Consider the following 16,231-nt stretch of genomic DNA (forward strand, 5'->3'; position numbering starts at 1 on the left):
ATGTGTTTAGTGAAACCTTTGATTCAAAAAATTAAAATATCAAAATTCTGTACATTTTAAAGGTTTGTTGCAGGTAAATATATTACATAATATTTTTTTCACAAACTAAGGGTCTTAGTATGCAGCTATTTTCTTTGCTGACTATTTTTAAGCCTAAAAATAATAAAATAAATAAACAAAATTACGTATTTTATGAAATTAGAAAAAAATGAAAGGAATTGAGGGAGTCTAAATATATTTTGATTTATAAAAAAATTGTTACTAACATATGATACTAATTCCTAATATTTGCCAACAAGGGTGATTTAAATTTTTTTTAAAGAAAAAGTTAAAATCGCTCCAAAATAGTATCCAGCTGCAAGTGGCTTAATAGGGTATTCACGCTACATTTATAACTATAATACTATTAGACATAAGCTGTTATGTTACGCATTCGATGATGGAAGATAAAATTATGAATTCGTAATCTTTATCACATGGCTCAGCCAGTTTCGAAGATCGTTCTCTCATAATCATTTGCTGTTGTCATAGCTGGTGCAGACATAATTCTGGTTGTTTAACCTTATTACGTAGATAAAGTCAATAAACTATTTTTCTTACTGTTAAGATGGAATATCATTTTGTGTTATTTCACACATTTGATTGTGAATGATAAAACAACAAATTGTCATTCAATCATTTTTCCCGAATAATTTCTAACATTCTATAATTTTTGAAGACGCTTTTATCTTTTTTTCCTATTAGAAACTTTAAATGAAAGTTTACGGTCAGTTGTTATTTCGTGGATAATTTTATTCAGTAAAATTTAATTGAAGAAGAGTTATATTATTAGTCAATAGCAATTTTATTCGACTTTATCTGTTTTGTTTTTTAAAATGATAAGTTGCATCAGTCTTCTATCTTACTTACAAATTTTTTTCCTTCTTTCATTAATTTTTTTATTACTGACTGATAAATAGAATTTTTTATTTTAAATAAGTTTTGCCTATTTTTCTATATATTGAAAAAGCATGCAGCTGAAATGTAAATTCAAATATAAATCTTCGAACAAATATTTTTCAAGGAATTTTTCTTAAGGAAAAGAGTAAGAACATGTTATAAACTTTATAGTTCCATTAACAGGACGGTAATCTTCCATTTTTATAATCTCATAAACTATCTTCCTATTTATCCATGTCAAACAGATGCCAACCTTCTTTATATAATTTTTAATGTTATAATACTAAGCGAAATTCTTAATGAATTCATATCTAAAAAATACATTTAAGACACGAATTAAAGAAATAAGAAAAAAAATCACCTCATACTCCAAGCAAACTCCATTTACATCCACCTTTCTTAAAGAAGTAAGTAAGAAATTACTTGAAACTTTATTACTTCAACTAATAAAATATCATGGATTCATTTTTCTTTTTGCTCATAAAACCAACTTTAAATGTTTCCATATCTTATGAATGTCCTCATCATTTGCGTATTTTTTTTTTATATTTTAAAACTAAGTCAAATTTTTAAAGTATTCATATCTAAAAGATAAACATGAGACATGGGCTAGAGAAATACGAGAGAAAAAAGATACCAAGAAACAAAAAGACCGGGGACTTTGGAGATGAAACTACTTCAAAGGAGTTTATCTTAGTTTAGATCCCTGGATCTATCGGATTTCTTTCACCCTCTATCTCTATAGTTTCCTCCTACGCATCCGTTTTCGGTTGATTAGTAATGAAAGTGTTATTTCTTTCATTTTCCTCTTTTTGATGATCATTTCTGCAAATAGTTTTGAAAACTGACTATATATATATATATATATATATATATATATATATATATATATATATATATGAGTTAAAAAATATAGTGTTTTTTTCTGTTTTTTATTTAATGTGGTTTAATGTGTTCAGTAACTGGGGACCCTTGGTCTTATGGGATGAATAAAGTAAGAAAGAAATAAAACATAATAAAATTAAAGCCTATTGTAACGAATCAAGCTATATTAAAGAAACTGTTCTTTTTTATAAAAATACATGTCTCCTTCTTTTGTTTTTAATTTATCTCGTATTTTTTTTTATTCACGCTTTTGTTAGCCAGATATTTTAGACTTCATATTGTGTATATTCAAAATACTAAAGTACTACACTACATATTAAAATCCTAATTTTTTTTCAAGTATCTGCAGTATTTCTTTAATGCACTAATTATCACAAAAAGTTTTTTAAAAAAATTTGATTACCAAATAACTACATGTATCCCAGGTTTAAGTTAAATCATATTGAGATATTTGAAATACTGAAATATTCCACCAAATTCATGTCCTTTAAATCAAAGGACAGGAATCTTATTGAATAGTCCCTACCATAATTGGAGAAGATTCAGTCTGCATGGGTTTGCAGCACATTAATTAGACCTCATTAAGGCGACCGATACGTATCTGTCGGTATAACTATTCTTCTAATTGATTGACCAAACTCCATTGCAGATAAGGTTACAAATCAAGGCCTGTTCAAACATGGAATGTTCGTAAAAGGCGGCGTTGCAGTTGAAATTCAGATGTTAATTCCACTCTGTGAACTCTTGGACATAATATATGCGCCATTATGCAGTATTTACTTTACCGAATAACTCTTCGATTAAATTGGATAGTAGTTGTTTCGGTATGGATCACTTTGAAGCTACAGTTAAAGTTGGGGTTATGAATAATTGGGTTGCTTTTCGATTAAAACTAAATCTCTCACGAATACGTTTTCAGTTAAGTGCGTCAAAAAAAGTGTGAAATGCGTAGAAAAGCATTTTATTATATACGCGCAATTGCACGTTGCGAAAAGCTGCCATTACATCAAATTTCTAATTCCAAGTTACTGCCAAAATGCTGTTGTCAAATATAAAAAAAAACTAAGCACTTATGACGAGTGTGTAGTATTATACAAAAGAATGCAAAAAAAAAAGACTTTTTTAAAAATTTAATCCTGGTATCAATTGAGAAAAAAGAAGAACGATATTCATAACACTTTTTTTATGAAGCAAACATTTGTAGTTGACTACCAGTTTTTTTATATTCCCCTTCTTACAAAAGAGAAACTATTCTACCACTTTTAGAAATCTTACCACGCACTTCAAAACGTTCATACATCTGTCTTTTTTTATTACTATTTTAACACTAAATATGGGACTTTACTTGTAATGACAATTCAATTTTGCTATTGTGAAATGCAGTTTTTACGTATTTTCATCATATTTTGTTTAATTTAAACGGTTGTCACTCTTATTGTACAGATTTCCCAGATTTTTTTGTTGTTGGGTTTCAGTAAATAATGATTTATTTTATATGAATTTTTTTTACTTAAAAAAATTATTTAAATTTTGCATAAGAAAACTGTGCAATAAATTAGACAATCGGTGAAGATACCAAAACTAAAAGTGATCATTTTTCCATTAAAAAGGTGGTGAATTTTCAGTAGAAAAATATACGCAGTTTAAACTTCTGTAAAGCCCATAAATATTGACACATTGTCTTTTCTATCTTTATTGGACAGTGCTCAAAGGGGGAGAGCGTAACACAAATATGAACAATCTCTGACATCATTTAAGAAAAATTTAAATCACGGTTAAATTTTTTAAGTAAATTTAAAATTCTGTTTATCAACGTTGTTATTACAAATTATTGTCAAAATTTTCTATATATGTATCTTAAAAAATATTATTTCATAGCAAAAGGACTAATTTCGGAAGTTTTGGATGTTAACTGAACCAATGCCTCACCAAAAAAATGAAAATAAATAAATTAACATTATATATATTTTTTTAACATTTTCAGCAAATAAAAATAAGGGAATAAAGTTTAAACAAAACTCTTACTTGATAAATATCCTTAACTAACAGTAGCAATAAAAAAATTATTTTTTACTTTATGAAAGATGTTTGGAAAATGCATTTTAGTGTTTTGATGTGTACCTCTGATTATATTTTATCGCTATCCTTCCTCTGGTGGACAATTGGTCTCCTCCCTTTTCGAGCTCGCCACTTTGTTGTTCCCTGCTTTTTTCGGCAAATTTTCTCCCCGCAGATTTCAATCTCATACGAATTCAAAATTAGGGGACTTCTTGATTTTTTAAAAAATAATTTTATTTCATATAAAAGAATACCACCAACCATATCTTAAGACTTCAACTAAAATCCTATCTAACCTCAATGGACTAACGGAATCGAATCTACTGTAATTAGCAGCATAACTCTCTTTCGACATGGAACTCCAAACGCTGGCATAATTTTTTATACATGCAATCAACAAAAATTATTTGTTGTGTTGTAGATATTGTATAACATCAAAACAACATAATTGCATAACATCAAAATAACAAAAATTATTTGTAGATAACATCAAAATAACAAAAATTATTTGTAGATATTGCATAACATCAAAAGATCGTACTAAAACTGCTTTTTGTTCGTGTCTTTTATCAATCATTTCATCTCATCCATAATCTATAAATGGTATTTTTACACGAGGTTCAAAATTTATTAGGCTACAACTAATCCGAAATACAATTATTTCTCAGATTTAAAATTAAAAAATAACATTTTTACTAACTTGATAAACAATTCTACATGAATCCAGTAAATTTAAATTTGAAAAAGTTGTATTTATATTTTTTTAATTTTCTCAACAGAAAAAGAAATGTGAGTAAATAATCGAAACAGAAAAATAGTAAAAATGCAATTTGTATGTTTTTTTTTCCTGCAATGCAAAGCAGGTATTCAATTTTTTTTAAAAACATTATCACTTAAAGGCTCCCTTCAACTAGAAAATGGATTCCAAGTTAACCTACAGACAATTACATTGTTCGATTGTACCTAGTTAACAAATTTTAAGATGTAAGTATTTCAAAAAGTTAAACTTTAAAAAACTATCTTGAAAATGTCTAAATATTTGCAACTTTAAAATTTCGTAACTAGGTTCAAAACGAGACATTTCATATAAAGTCAAGCAAAAATCATTCAAAAATATTAATTAGTAAATAAATTAGGAAGTTGCATTCATAATAATTCGCCGTAGGTCAACTTGGAGGAAGTTTAATTCAAGAGAACTTGAATCATTTCAAAAATTAACAGAAAATTTGCTTAAATAATTTTTTAATTCTCTCTTCAGTGTCTGATTGGAAACAAGTATAGACCTTATGCGTTACCTGCTTCCATCGATGCCACAGAATATAACCATATTCACAACGCAGCGAATGAAGCCGGTCTAGACGCATCACTCCTAGACAATCACTATCTCCTAGACTGTAATCTCCTACCTCCTCGATATGTGTTGCAGACTCAGAACCAGGCAAATAATAACCCTGGGTAAGTAAAGGGAAACGTTGTTTATATGTCCTAAAACAGTATTAAACTACATATTTGTTTAGGTTAAAGAAACGTTTCAGAAATGTATAGATGAGTTAGTTGTTTACATTACATTTCATGGTAGCTTCTTGATAAACATAAAATGTTATGTTCAGCTTTATTGGCTCATAAATAAATACATAATATTTACTTACAAGCATTTTTTTGCATTTTACTTTTTAAATGCACAATTGTTTGATAAAGCTGGTTTTTTTTAATTATTATTTAAAGTATTTTGTGTCGATGATTTTATTTTTTTTTAAATGATTTAATTATTATTTGGCAGAGATTTAATCGTTGTTATATTAGGTAAAATGCAAAAAACTAACGTTTTTAAAAGGGTGTTTCAAATAATATAATAAAGAGAAAGAAGTTTCAGCAAAATAAAATATTTTTTTTTTATATTTATATTAGCTTTTATGTTTTTAGGTATATTTTTCCGATTATTATTCTGCGAAAGTTATATTTAGTTAAATTTTTAATCAGAAGTGTGTAGATTAAAATTTTATTTCAATCGGAAAATGCTTCGTTCATAAATTTTATAGTTGTTCTGTAATTTTATTGACCTAATTTAAAAATCACATTTCTAAAAAAATAAATGTATTTGAATTAAATATCGAATTATCTGTTGATGTAAACATGGCAAAGGAGGATCAGGAAAGAGAAATTAAAATAACACCTTGATTACGTACTTCTTTCTATCATAAAGAGCGAAAAATTGTGAATAAAAATTACATTGCACACTTTTAATGTGAATTCGAAAAATTTATCGCTATTAAATACAGAAGATATTGTATCCCATGCAGCATGAAGGGGCAAATAAACGCTAAAAATACGTTCGTCCGTTTTAAGGTTTTGGACTTACGTTAAAATTACGTTAATTTCGAGTGATGAATTTCACCATTTCTTCATTCGTTAAAACGTATACGTTAAAATGACGGTATTTTAACGTTATCAATTTTCCCTTTAAATATTTCGTTAAAAATACGTAGTAAAAATACGTTATTTTAACGTGTACATTTTACCCATTTTTTAAAAACGTTTTATTAACGAAAAAGTGACGCTTTGTGGCATAGTTATCTTAACGTTAATTTTTTGGGATTATAAACGTAAATTTAATGATAAAAATGTTTCTAAAAAAAGGATGTTAGCGCCCAAGAAGGATATTATTTTACGTCTCTCTTAAATTTGAATAAACTGAACAGTGTAGATTTTTATTACAATTTATATTCTATTTTTAAATACTTATAATTATTTAGTTAATACCAAAATTGAAGAAAAAAATCAAAATTACATAAATATAAATGCTTTTATGCAGAGCAATGAGATTTTATGCAACGACATGCGATTTTTTTTGTTTTTGTTTCAGTAAAAAAATATTTTTACTCAATAAAATTTGGACCCGTTTTGAATGTTTATTTTAATTTTTTTTTAAATTGTTTCTTTTTTTGTTTGTTTTGTTTTAGTTTTCCAATATTTATTAGAGAAAAAATAAAACTTATTTTAAACTTTTAAGAAAACAGACTTAATATTTTGGTTCGAATTATACACTAAACTACAAGGTTTAATACCTTGTTTTTCATCCCGGAGATCCAGTAATCTCTCCAGGAATTTTAAAAATAAATATAGAACTAGAATTTGGAATAAAAAACTAAAGTAATAGATAACGATACATATGAATGTCAGCAATTATTTTCAATGTAACTAGTGTTTCCATTCTCTTTCCTTTCAACTCTATATCTTGACGCGCAGTATAAGACAATTCTGTAATGGCTTACATTGTTTCTGAGTTTGCATCGATTTCCATCCGATTCAAATTACTTTAACCATAAAGTTTACTAAATAGAGCGTTTAATTGCTCTTTATTTGCAAGCAACATATTAAGCTTATGATTTGTATTTACTTGAATTTCATATAACGTTTTAATATGATGGTGACTGTACAATGTATATTAAGACGATTTTGTCTGTTAATTACTTTAAAAGGATCTAGGGTGAGGCTTGTTGGAGCCACTTAGCTCATTGAAGTTAAGCTGTCATTCTCCCAACTAGCTGATAGGAGGTTTGACTCCCTACGTGGACATCACGCATTCAGTCCCTTCCTTATGCGAGGAGTATTTATTTCTGACACTCCTCAATTGGTGAACCTGGATTAATTTAGAACTCTTTCAATCAGGCATAGATTGCTGCACCACAGCTTTTCTCATACTCCTTCGATTTATTTGATGACAACTTTAGTATTATCAATCTTCCACGCTAGATGGCGCCACTAAATTAAGTAACTAAACTTCCATGGTTAGGTGGGACTAGAAGAAGCACAACTCAGCCGCAACTTAAAGTTTATAACTTATTTCAAGAACGTTACTGACTTACGGTGGGAAAGTTTTTGAATTGTCGAAAAAAAAAGTGTCCTATTTTGAGACAGAAATGTTACTGGTAAAATGTAACTTGCCACATATTATTTTGTAAGATCATCTTCGAATTTATTTCACAGAGTAGGGGGGATCATTTTCCGAATTCTGAGTCACAAGTCTTATTAATGTAATCAGAAAATAATTGTAAACACGCCAGTGAGTGAGAACCTGTCGTGATTCGTATTCACATAAATTATGATTTTCAGATTTAGACAATAATATTTTTGATATCTTATAGAGCTTGAATATTTATGTAATTTGTAACTGAAGCATCACGCTGTTTTTTTTAATTATTTTTGAATTACTCATTTAAACAACTCTAGCTCACGAAACGATTTTGTAATGTAATTGCTCTCACCCTAATTTAAACCTATATTATGTATTACTATTTTATTATTTAACGAGGTTGTTATAAATTGTTTTATTTTATAAAAATGTTTTTCATTTAAAATTTTAGAGACATAATATGGATTCGAACAGGGATATTCAAATTTTGAGAAAGAATATAGGATCGAACTGGTGATTCACTCCAACAAGAGAACTATACTTGACGTTTGATTACATCTCTGACGTTTGATTATCTCTGGAGTGTCATTACTTCTGTTTTCTGACTATTAAAACGAAAATACATTTATAACTTTTTTTTTGATGAATTAACATGATCTAGAGTTGATTACTAGAATTTTCAGAAATTTATTGCTCACCGTCTCCAAAATGTACTTTTCTATGATGGTTGGTTGGTGTCGTATCCTCTATAGAATCATATTTCATGGTGTGCTTGAATAGTTTTTGTTATTTCTATGGCATTAAAAGAATACAAATCCTCTTCTGTGGGGTAGTTTAAGAGGTGAAGGCCTGCAGCGACTGCAGGGCAGTTAAAAACATGATATGGTGTCAGTTCCACATTAAGACAGTTGCCACAGTTTTGATATTTTCTAGTCTTATCTGTAGAAATTTTCATGTTTTTATGATGTTTTGTTCTTAGTCTGATGAGAGTAGTGGCTGTCTTCCTATCGATGTCAAGATTAGTTATTTGATCGTGGGCTTTGATTTTTAAAGGGGTGAATAGTCTTGACTTTGCATAAGCATTTGCATCTGCCAACGTGGTTGGGATTGAGTTTTGATTTAGATCTCTGGCATTTTTAGCCAAGGAATCAGCTATTTCATTAAACTCTAGGTTCACATGGGCGGGAATCCACTGCAAGAAGCAATTTTTCCGGAGGCGCTGAAGTTGTCCAAGTTGTTCTATGATATTCAGGACAAGGCTTGAGGTACCTTTGCTGAGGGCCTGTAAGGCAGACCTGCAGTCGCTGAAGATGGTGATACCACTAAGCTGCTCCGAAGGTTCAAGATTGATGTACGTTTCGATAGCCGTAGAAATGGCTATCAATTCTGCTGTAAAATTAGATGCGATTTTTCCAGCACCAGTTGCGAATTCTCGTCTTTGATCATCAGGAAGGAGCAGTACCACTCCCGCACCTCCGTTGGTGAAGGTGGAGTCAGAAGATCCATCAGTAAAAGCCCTGACATGATTGAGGCCAGATAGAGAGTCGATAGTTTTCATCCCAATTTCCTTGAGTTTATTCGCATGGTCTTTTTTCGAGCAGGGCTCGATGAGTTCTAGACAGATTGTCGTATTCTCTGGAACAACTCCAATAGCGGGAGTTTCGTTTCTGATAAGACAGTCTTCGGGTTTAAGGTGAATTTTTTCTCTGATGGCCCTGTCAAACAGAAGGGGAGATGACCTTTTGAGTCTAGATTTCTTATTCCAGTTTATAATAGTACGATGTGAAATGTGCCCCTCGTCAAGACTATGGGCATTATTTGTAAATTTAACAGTTAACATTTGTCTCCTTTCTTCCAGAGGGACCAAACCGCATTCCTCTTGAATTCTTAAGTTGTTTGTTGATGAGACAGCACCAGACATTATTTTTGCAGCTTTTGCTTGTACTTTATCAAGTCTCTCTCTTGAAGTAGAGGAGGAGTGTGACCATACAGGTGTGGCATATTCCATTATCGGTCTTATAAGAGTTGTGTAAGTAGTTTTCAGCGTTTTTGGTGCAGCACCCCATTTTGTGCCACAAAGCCTCCTAAGGATGTTGAGCTTTTTTAGTGCTTTATTTGAGCACTCTAGAATGTGGTGGTGAAAACGAAGCTCTTCGTCAAGTATTATACCGAGGTACTTTGGGTTAGAAATCCTTTCTATGGGGGTGTCAAACAATGTGATATTAGGACAAAATGTGTGCCGGTGTTTTCTGTCTGTGCTGAACACGCTGAGTTTAGTCTTGTTAGGATTAATGACTAGTTTAAGGTCTCTTGACCATTTTTCCAATCCTCTTACTGATTTGTTAAGCTCAGCTTCAGATTTCTGAATGTTCTCGCTGCTGTGCCAGATGGCGATATCATCTGCGTAGCATGCTACTTTTGCTTCTTCAGAGATGTGAGGATGTAAATCATTGACGTAAATAAGGAAAAGCAAGGGGCTCAATACCGATCCCTGTGGTACACCAGCCCAGAGTCGTTTCCTTTTGGATAGTACACCGTTAAATTTAACCTTAATTACTCTGCCTCTTAAAAATTCCGCAATCCAAATCAGGGCATTTCCATTTATTCCAATTTTGTGTGCTATTTGAATGAGCCTCTGCCTCCAGACACGGTCGAACGCGGAGGTCATGTCTAGAAATATGGCAGTTGTTTTCCTTGATGGCTTTTGTTGGAAAGAATCAATAATCGACTGGCAAAGATAAAAGAGCTGGTCTGTGGTTGAGTGTTGCGCTCTATAAGCTGTCTGATAAAAGTTGATTTTTTGGTTGTTGGTGAGCCAGTGTATTAGTCTTGAATGAATCAATCGTTCAGTCAGTTTACACAGGATGCTGGTTAGAGAGATAGGACGATAGCTGGAGAGGCTATCAGCGTTTTTATTCGGTTTTAGGATGGGAATGATTATTGTTATTTTCCATTCTTTCGGAATCTTACCTGTTCGCCAGGATTTGTTGATGATGGTGAGTAGCTGCTCTTTAGCAGTACTTCCTAAATGCTTTAACATCGATGCAAAAATGAGGTCATTTCCCGGGGCCTTGTTAGATGGCGTTTTGGCCAGTGAAGCATTTAGCTCATGTAGCGTGAAGTCTCCAGAAAAGTCCCAGATTGAGTTGTCATTTTTCGCAGTTAGAAGAATTCTTTTGCTGCTAGTGAGTATTTTCTTATCTGCTGTTTCGTAGTTAAGTCTTGAAACCCTTGAGTAGTGTTCAGCTAGAGCATTAGCTGTATCAAGATCGTTGGTAAGGGGCCTATTGCCATCTGAAATAATATTTGAGTTTGTTTGAAAATTTCCATTGGTGTTGTCCAGAATTTTGATGATTTTCCAATGTTGACTCTCTTTCCTAGGGTCTAGCTTATGACAGAATTCAGCCCATTTCTCTTGTTTGCATTTATAAATTTCTTGCTCCACTTCGTGGCTTAGTCGTGTCAATTCACGTCGAAGTTCTTCTGTGTTTCTTGTCTTTAACTCTGCATTTACTTTGTCTCTCTTTGCGATCAGTAAATCAATGTTGTGATCTTTCCAGAAAGGCACCCATGAGACTTTTCTTTTTCCCCTCGGGATTGACAGACTAGCTGCCTTTCTTAGACTGGATTCAAAGGTACTCGTCATATTATTTATGTCTCCAGTGAGAGGATTTTTAGTACAGGTATCTTCTAGGATTTTCTCGAAACTAACCCAGTCCGCCTTTCTGAAGTTCCATGAGCATTTCCCTTGTTTGATTGATTCAACGTGAAAATCGAGGGATATAATGATAGGCCTATGGTCACTGATTGCAGAGTTGAGAGTTGTCCATTGTGCTTTGGGTGCATTCAGGTAGTCGATTGCAGTTATGTCAATTGCCGATTCAGTACCATAGGTTCTTGAGAGGTACGTATTTTCTCCATTATTTAGGGTTGTTAGTTCAAGATCATCTATCATTTCCTCCACCTGCGATCCCTTCTTATCCAAATATGCAGAGCCCCATGTTGGGCTCTTTGCATTGAAATCGCCTAAGACGATGGTGGATATTATCGATGGACGATATTAAATCAATTATCAAGTTTTTTTTTCTTCATTTTATTAATTTATTTTTTACAGCAAATGAAATAAAAATAACAGCTAACCATGTACACCTTTTTACATCTATCACTGAATAATAAACCACTGATTTTTTCATGAAGCTATACATATCTCTACTTATTTTTCACTTCATCAATATTTGTTTTTTGTCCTATCTCTAATATTTTTTTTTTAAATAATAATCTCAAGTTACCTTTGGTTTGCATTTCAAAACATTGTGAAGAAATAAAAGCAAGAAAATTTAGTTACAACAATAGTACGAATTTTGTTTAAGCAAGTAATCGTTGAAGTTCGATCTCATTCTTTCCTTAAGGAGCTACATTATAACTTGATACATTATAACAATAATCATAAAAATCACCAATGTTTTCATTAAGATGTAATTTTTACTCAACAGAAAATTTTTGTTTACATTTTTGAGGAAATACAGATATTTTAATATTAAAAAAATGAAGAAAAAAAATATTAATTTAAGAAACTGATCTCTACTCTATTAAAAAATATTAATTTGCGAAATCTACTGGTTTTCTCTCAAGACTGATTTCAGTCCCCAGGACTGAAGAGCTTCACCCATGTTTATAAGTGTAATAAAAATTAAAATTCAAAAAATAAAGCTACATAATGTATGATGCACAACATTACTCTTACTATACATCCATTTTTGTATTGAATCTTCTTTGTGTTAGTCATTTCGACGGCGAATCAAAGCTCGGTTTTTGTTTTCAGGATTAACAAAGAGCCAATGAACAAAAACCACCAAGAAATAGCCAAAAGCGACTGGCCGGAGGAAGAAGATAAATTGGTACGAATAATCCAATACGGTGCGAGCATAGCAATCCAAGAAGGACTTATCGAAGCAGAAGAAACTTCCCAATCTTATTTGTTATCGGGTAAGAAAAATGAGAGTGTTTCGAAGTTAGAATGTATTATATTTATGATTTTATTTCGTTGTTGTAACAAACCTGCGCTTTGAATGAAAAGAGAACAAAGATAAAGATTTTTTTTTTTTGAGAAGTAATTTTTATTATTGCTATCGAAGACAGTCCATATATAAAACGTCTATAGAATTTTCGAGAAATACGTTATAAAACTTTTTTAACCTAAAAAAAATTCTCATTTCTTTTTTGATGCATTGGTTAAATCTTGTTGGAGATTTATTTCGTCATTTTAAACGTCAAAATGTGTCCAATATTTTTCGGAATAAACTCCTTTCAGAAAGTTTAAAACATTTAAGATTTATTTTGAAATTGCGTCAAAATACGTTAAATATATTTTCAAAATAATTTTCTTTTTTTTTAAATTTCTGAACATTCTATTTTTTTGTTTGAACCACTTTTTTTGTCGTATAAATACAATAAAATATTTCTCCAACATATTATTCTGCTTATTATTTAAAGAACAATTCTTTGAGTTTTTTAATAATTTTGTTTCGTTTTTTACTACCAAAATTCAATAAGATTTTAATAGAGGCTTTCCTTAATCGAATTCTTACGTATCGGTTATTAATTTTTTATATGATAATGTTTAGTGTTAAAAAGATAATTATTAATTTTCTTTGTAATGCAGAAGTATTTTTAGTCAATTTTGAACTGAATTATGCCTACATAAATATAAAATGATTTCTTAAACATTGAAGCTAAATTCAATAGTATTTTTAAAATTCATACGTAACACATTTAAATGGAATTCTATTTTATTTATAAATATTAAAATATTTTTGTTTTGACATTCTATTTGTTTATTTGAAACAGGTGTCCATACACATTTAAGACATGCCATTAGACTGAATAAAAATCGTCCCGAAGGAATACTCTGCGTCGTTAGACAATTTGAAGGTATCTTTTTCTATACAATATATATATATATATATATATATATATATATATATATATATATATATATATATATATATATATATATATATATATATATATATATATATATATATATATATATTGAACAAATTTTTTATTGTATTTTGACAGGTTTTTATATGTTGTAAATTACGAGAGTTCATTTGGAAGCGATTTATTATTGGAAAAAATTCTTACAAACTCATAATTTCAAAATATGAGGTTTTTATAATGATAATGGTAAAAAAGTGTACCCACTTTTATAATATTTATCAACTCTGAATTCCCAAAATAAAATAAGTTAACACTTATTTTAAATATTAAGTCACTATTGATTTGAAAATTCAAGAGATCAGATTTTTTGAAGATGCACGAGTCTTTATGAAATATAACAAATTCTCATCTTCAAAAATTCAATTTCAATGGAAGTTTTTAAAGTTCTCAAATTTAAGGATTCAGTTTTAGAAAATATTCTAAAATTACTATGGATTTTTAAAATCAAGATTCAATTTTTACTGACCTATAAATGTTTCTCAAAACGCCCACTTCGCAAAATTAATTTTATACAAGACAGCTCAGTCTTTTAAAAATTTTATACCGGAGAAAGAATGAAATTTATGCTAGCATGTAGAACATATTAATTGACAAACATCTAGAATACAAAGAATATTGTAAATGCTGTTCCCACTTGAAGCGCATGAGCTACAGTTGAAAGAAGGAAATTATGTAATTGAATGTTCTAGAAACTTCTGGAACGTTTCATAAATGGTAACTAAAATCTTAAACAACATGTATACATATTTACATACTGAAGTCTTGTTAGAAATCGGGAGAATTTGGAGGATCAAACTCAGGACCTCCGACTTGCCAAGGGAGTGCATGCCAAAACGTTTCTTGACAACATCACTATTTCTCAACTTTAGGGATTCAATTTACTTCACTGTCTTTTGAAATTATTATTGAATAACAACTGTAACAGCAAGCAACTATTAAAAAAAGAACATTCTTTGGAGTTACAATAAGATCATATGTGTACGAAGTAGTAGCGTAATGTAAATTTACAGTATGATTATCATTGAGTTAACTGAGTGTAGTAATACAAGTTCTAAAGGTAATTAGAGATATTTGAATTTAATTTACAGCGAAATCGATTGATTGCTTTCAACTGCTATGACGTGACTTAAAACGATAAAAGAAACTGTGCAAAACTCGCTGACTTGTCCATACATTAATCAATGATCTCTGGAATGCTCGTTTCCGGTTCTGCATTGGTTTCAGTGTGGTTTGAGTAAATTCTGTCTTTAAAGAGTTCCCTGCAAAACAAGTTAAGGATGAAGAAATCAGACGATCAATATAAGCTGTAGTTTGACATTTTAACAAAAAATGAATAATATTACATGCTTAAAAAAATTTCAATGTGCCTGCATTCGACTTCCACGTTTTAATTAAAATTAGCCAATGGTTACTAAATTATTAGGTTTGATTTTCAATAGACTCAATAATTAGATACTTGCGAGAGGCGTCATCATGGATGTCGATCCTGATAGGGTCTTGAAACGTGGTATCTGTTTATGTTAACAACTGTTCATCTATTCTATATCGAGTAAGCCTAGCTCGTCAAATATGAATACAGTAGGAGATCTAAAAATCGATTAAGTAATCGATCGATCTAGTAATTCATAACTAATAAGTTCTTACAGATTAATGAAATACTCAAATAATACTTAACAAAACAAAGAAATGAGCTATAATTTTCCCGTATTAGCAAAAGCAAGCCAGCAATAAAACAATCCTAACAGCTATATCGTAAACACGTCATTTTGTTTGTAAACAATTAGTTGGAACTGAAGTTATAGATCAGGTGGTAGTCTATCAGCAGTCTTCTTCTTGAATGCAGAGTATCTCGCAGGCATTTTGCAAATAGCATTATCATTAAACTAGCTGAATGCCCGTTCGCCGCACGGGATGGAAAAAAAAGTAAACATTCAATAAATTAGTAATGAACAACACTACGAAACCGTGCACAAAAGTGAAAGACATATGGATTTCTGCCAATTCAATTAATAAAGCTAAAGTAATCAAATTTCTTTCATTTATTATTATTTTTTGCCATTGCCCATTACTTTGAATTATCGGATTAAAGAAAACAGTTGTTCATCCTATCAGAATAAAGATTAACTGTATTCAATATCAATTAGCATGATGCTGTTGCTCGAAGAGAACTCAGCATAAATTAATTAACATCATTACTAAAATTAATTCACATCATTGACGTCAATAATACGGCGATTTTCTTGCATTTCTCACAGAGGAATAAGTACTAATTATCCATTAATTTTGTTTGTCAGTACATAACTTATTTTTCATTTCAAGTACTGTAGATATTAAATTATTAAGTGTTATATAAACATCTTTTTAAAGCATTACTGTAAACGAAATAAATACGTAGCTTTATATAATTTTCGGAATACTAATTTGGTGACGTAG

General features: G+C 30.4%; 1 protein-coding gene across 4 annotated transcripts in view; it reads left to right on the forward strand.

Annotated features, from left to right (window-relative positions):
- The window catches only part of LOC107456032 (protein qui-1), a 246,807-nt gene that overhangs the window by 134,628 nt on the left and 95,948 nt on the right, over positions 1 to 16,231 (forward strand). For all 4 annotated transcript variants that reach the window (XM_016073796.4, XM_071181411.2, XM_016073797.4 and 1 more), the window contains 3 exons: positions 5,141 to 5,337; positions 12,618 to 12,781; positions 13,643 to 13,726. In XM_016073796.4, the coding sequence (XP_015929282.2) occupies positions 5,141 to 5,337; positions 12,618 to 12,781; positions 13,643 to 13,726 (445 nt within the window). The remainder of the gene's footprint in view (positions 1 to 5,140; positions 5,338 to 12,617; positions 12,782 to 13,642; positions 13,727 to 16,231) is intronic.

The sequence above is a fragment of the Parasteatoda tepidariorum genome, chromosome 8 (genome assembly GCF_982258835.1).
Source record: "Parasteatoda tepidariorum strain Cologne lab strain chromosome 8, Ptep-v5.0, whole genome shotgun sequence".
Classification (NCBI taxonomy): Eukaryota; Metazoa; Arthropoda; class Arachnida; order Araneae; family Theridiidae; genus Parasteatoda; species Parasteatoda tepidariorum.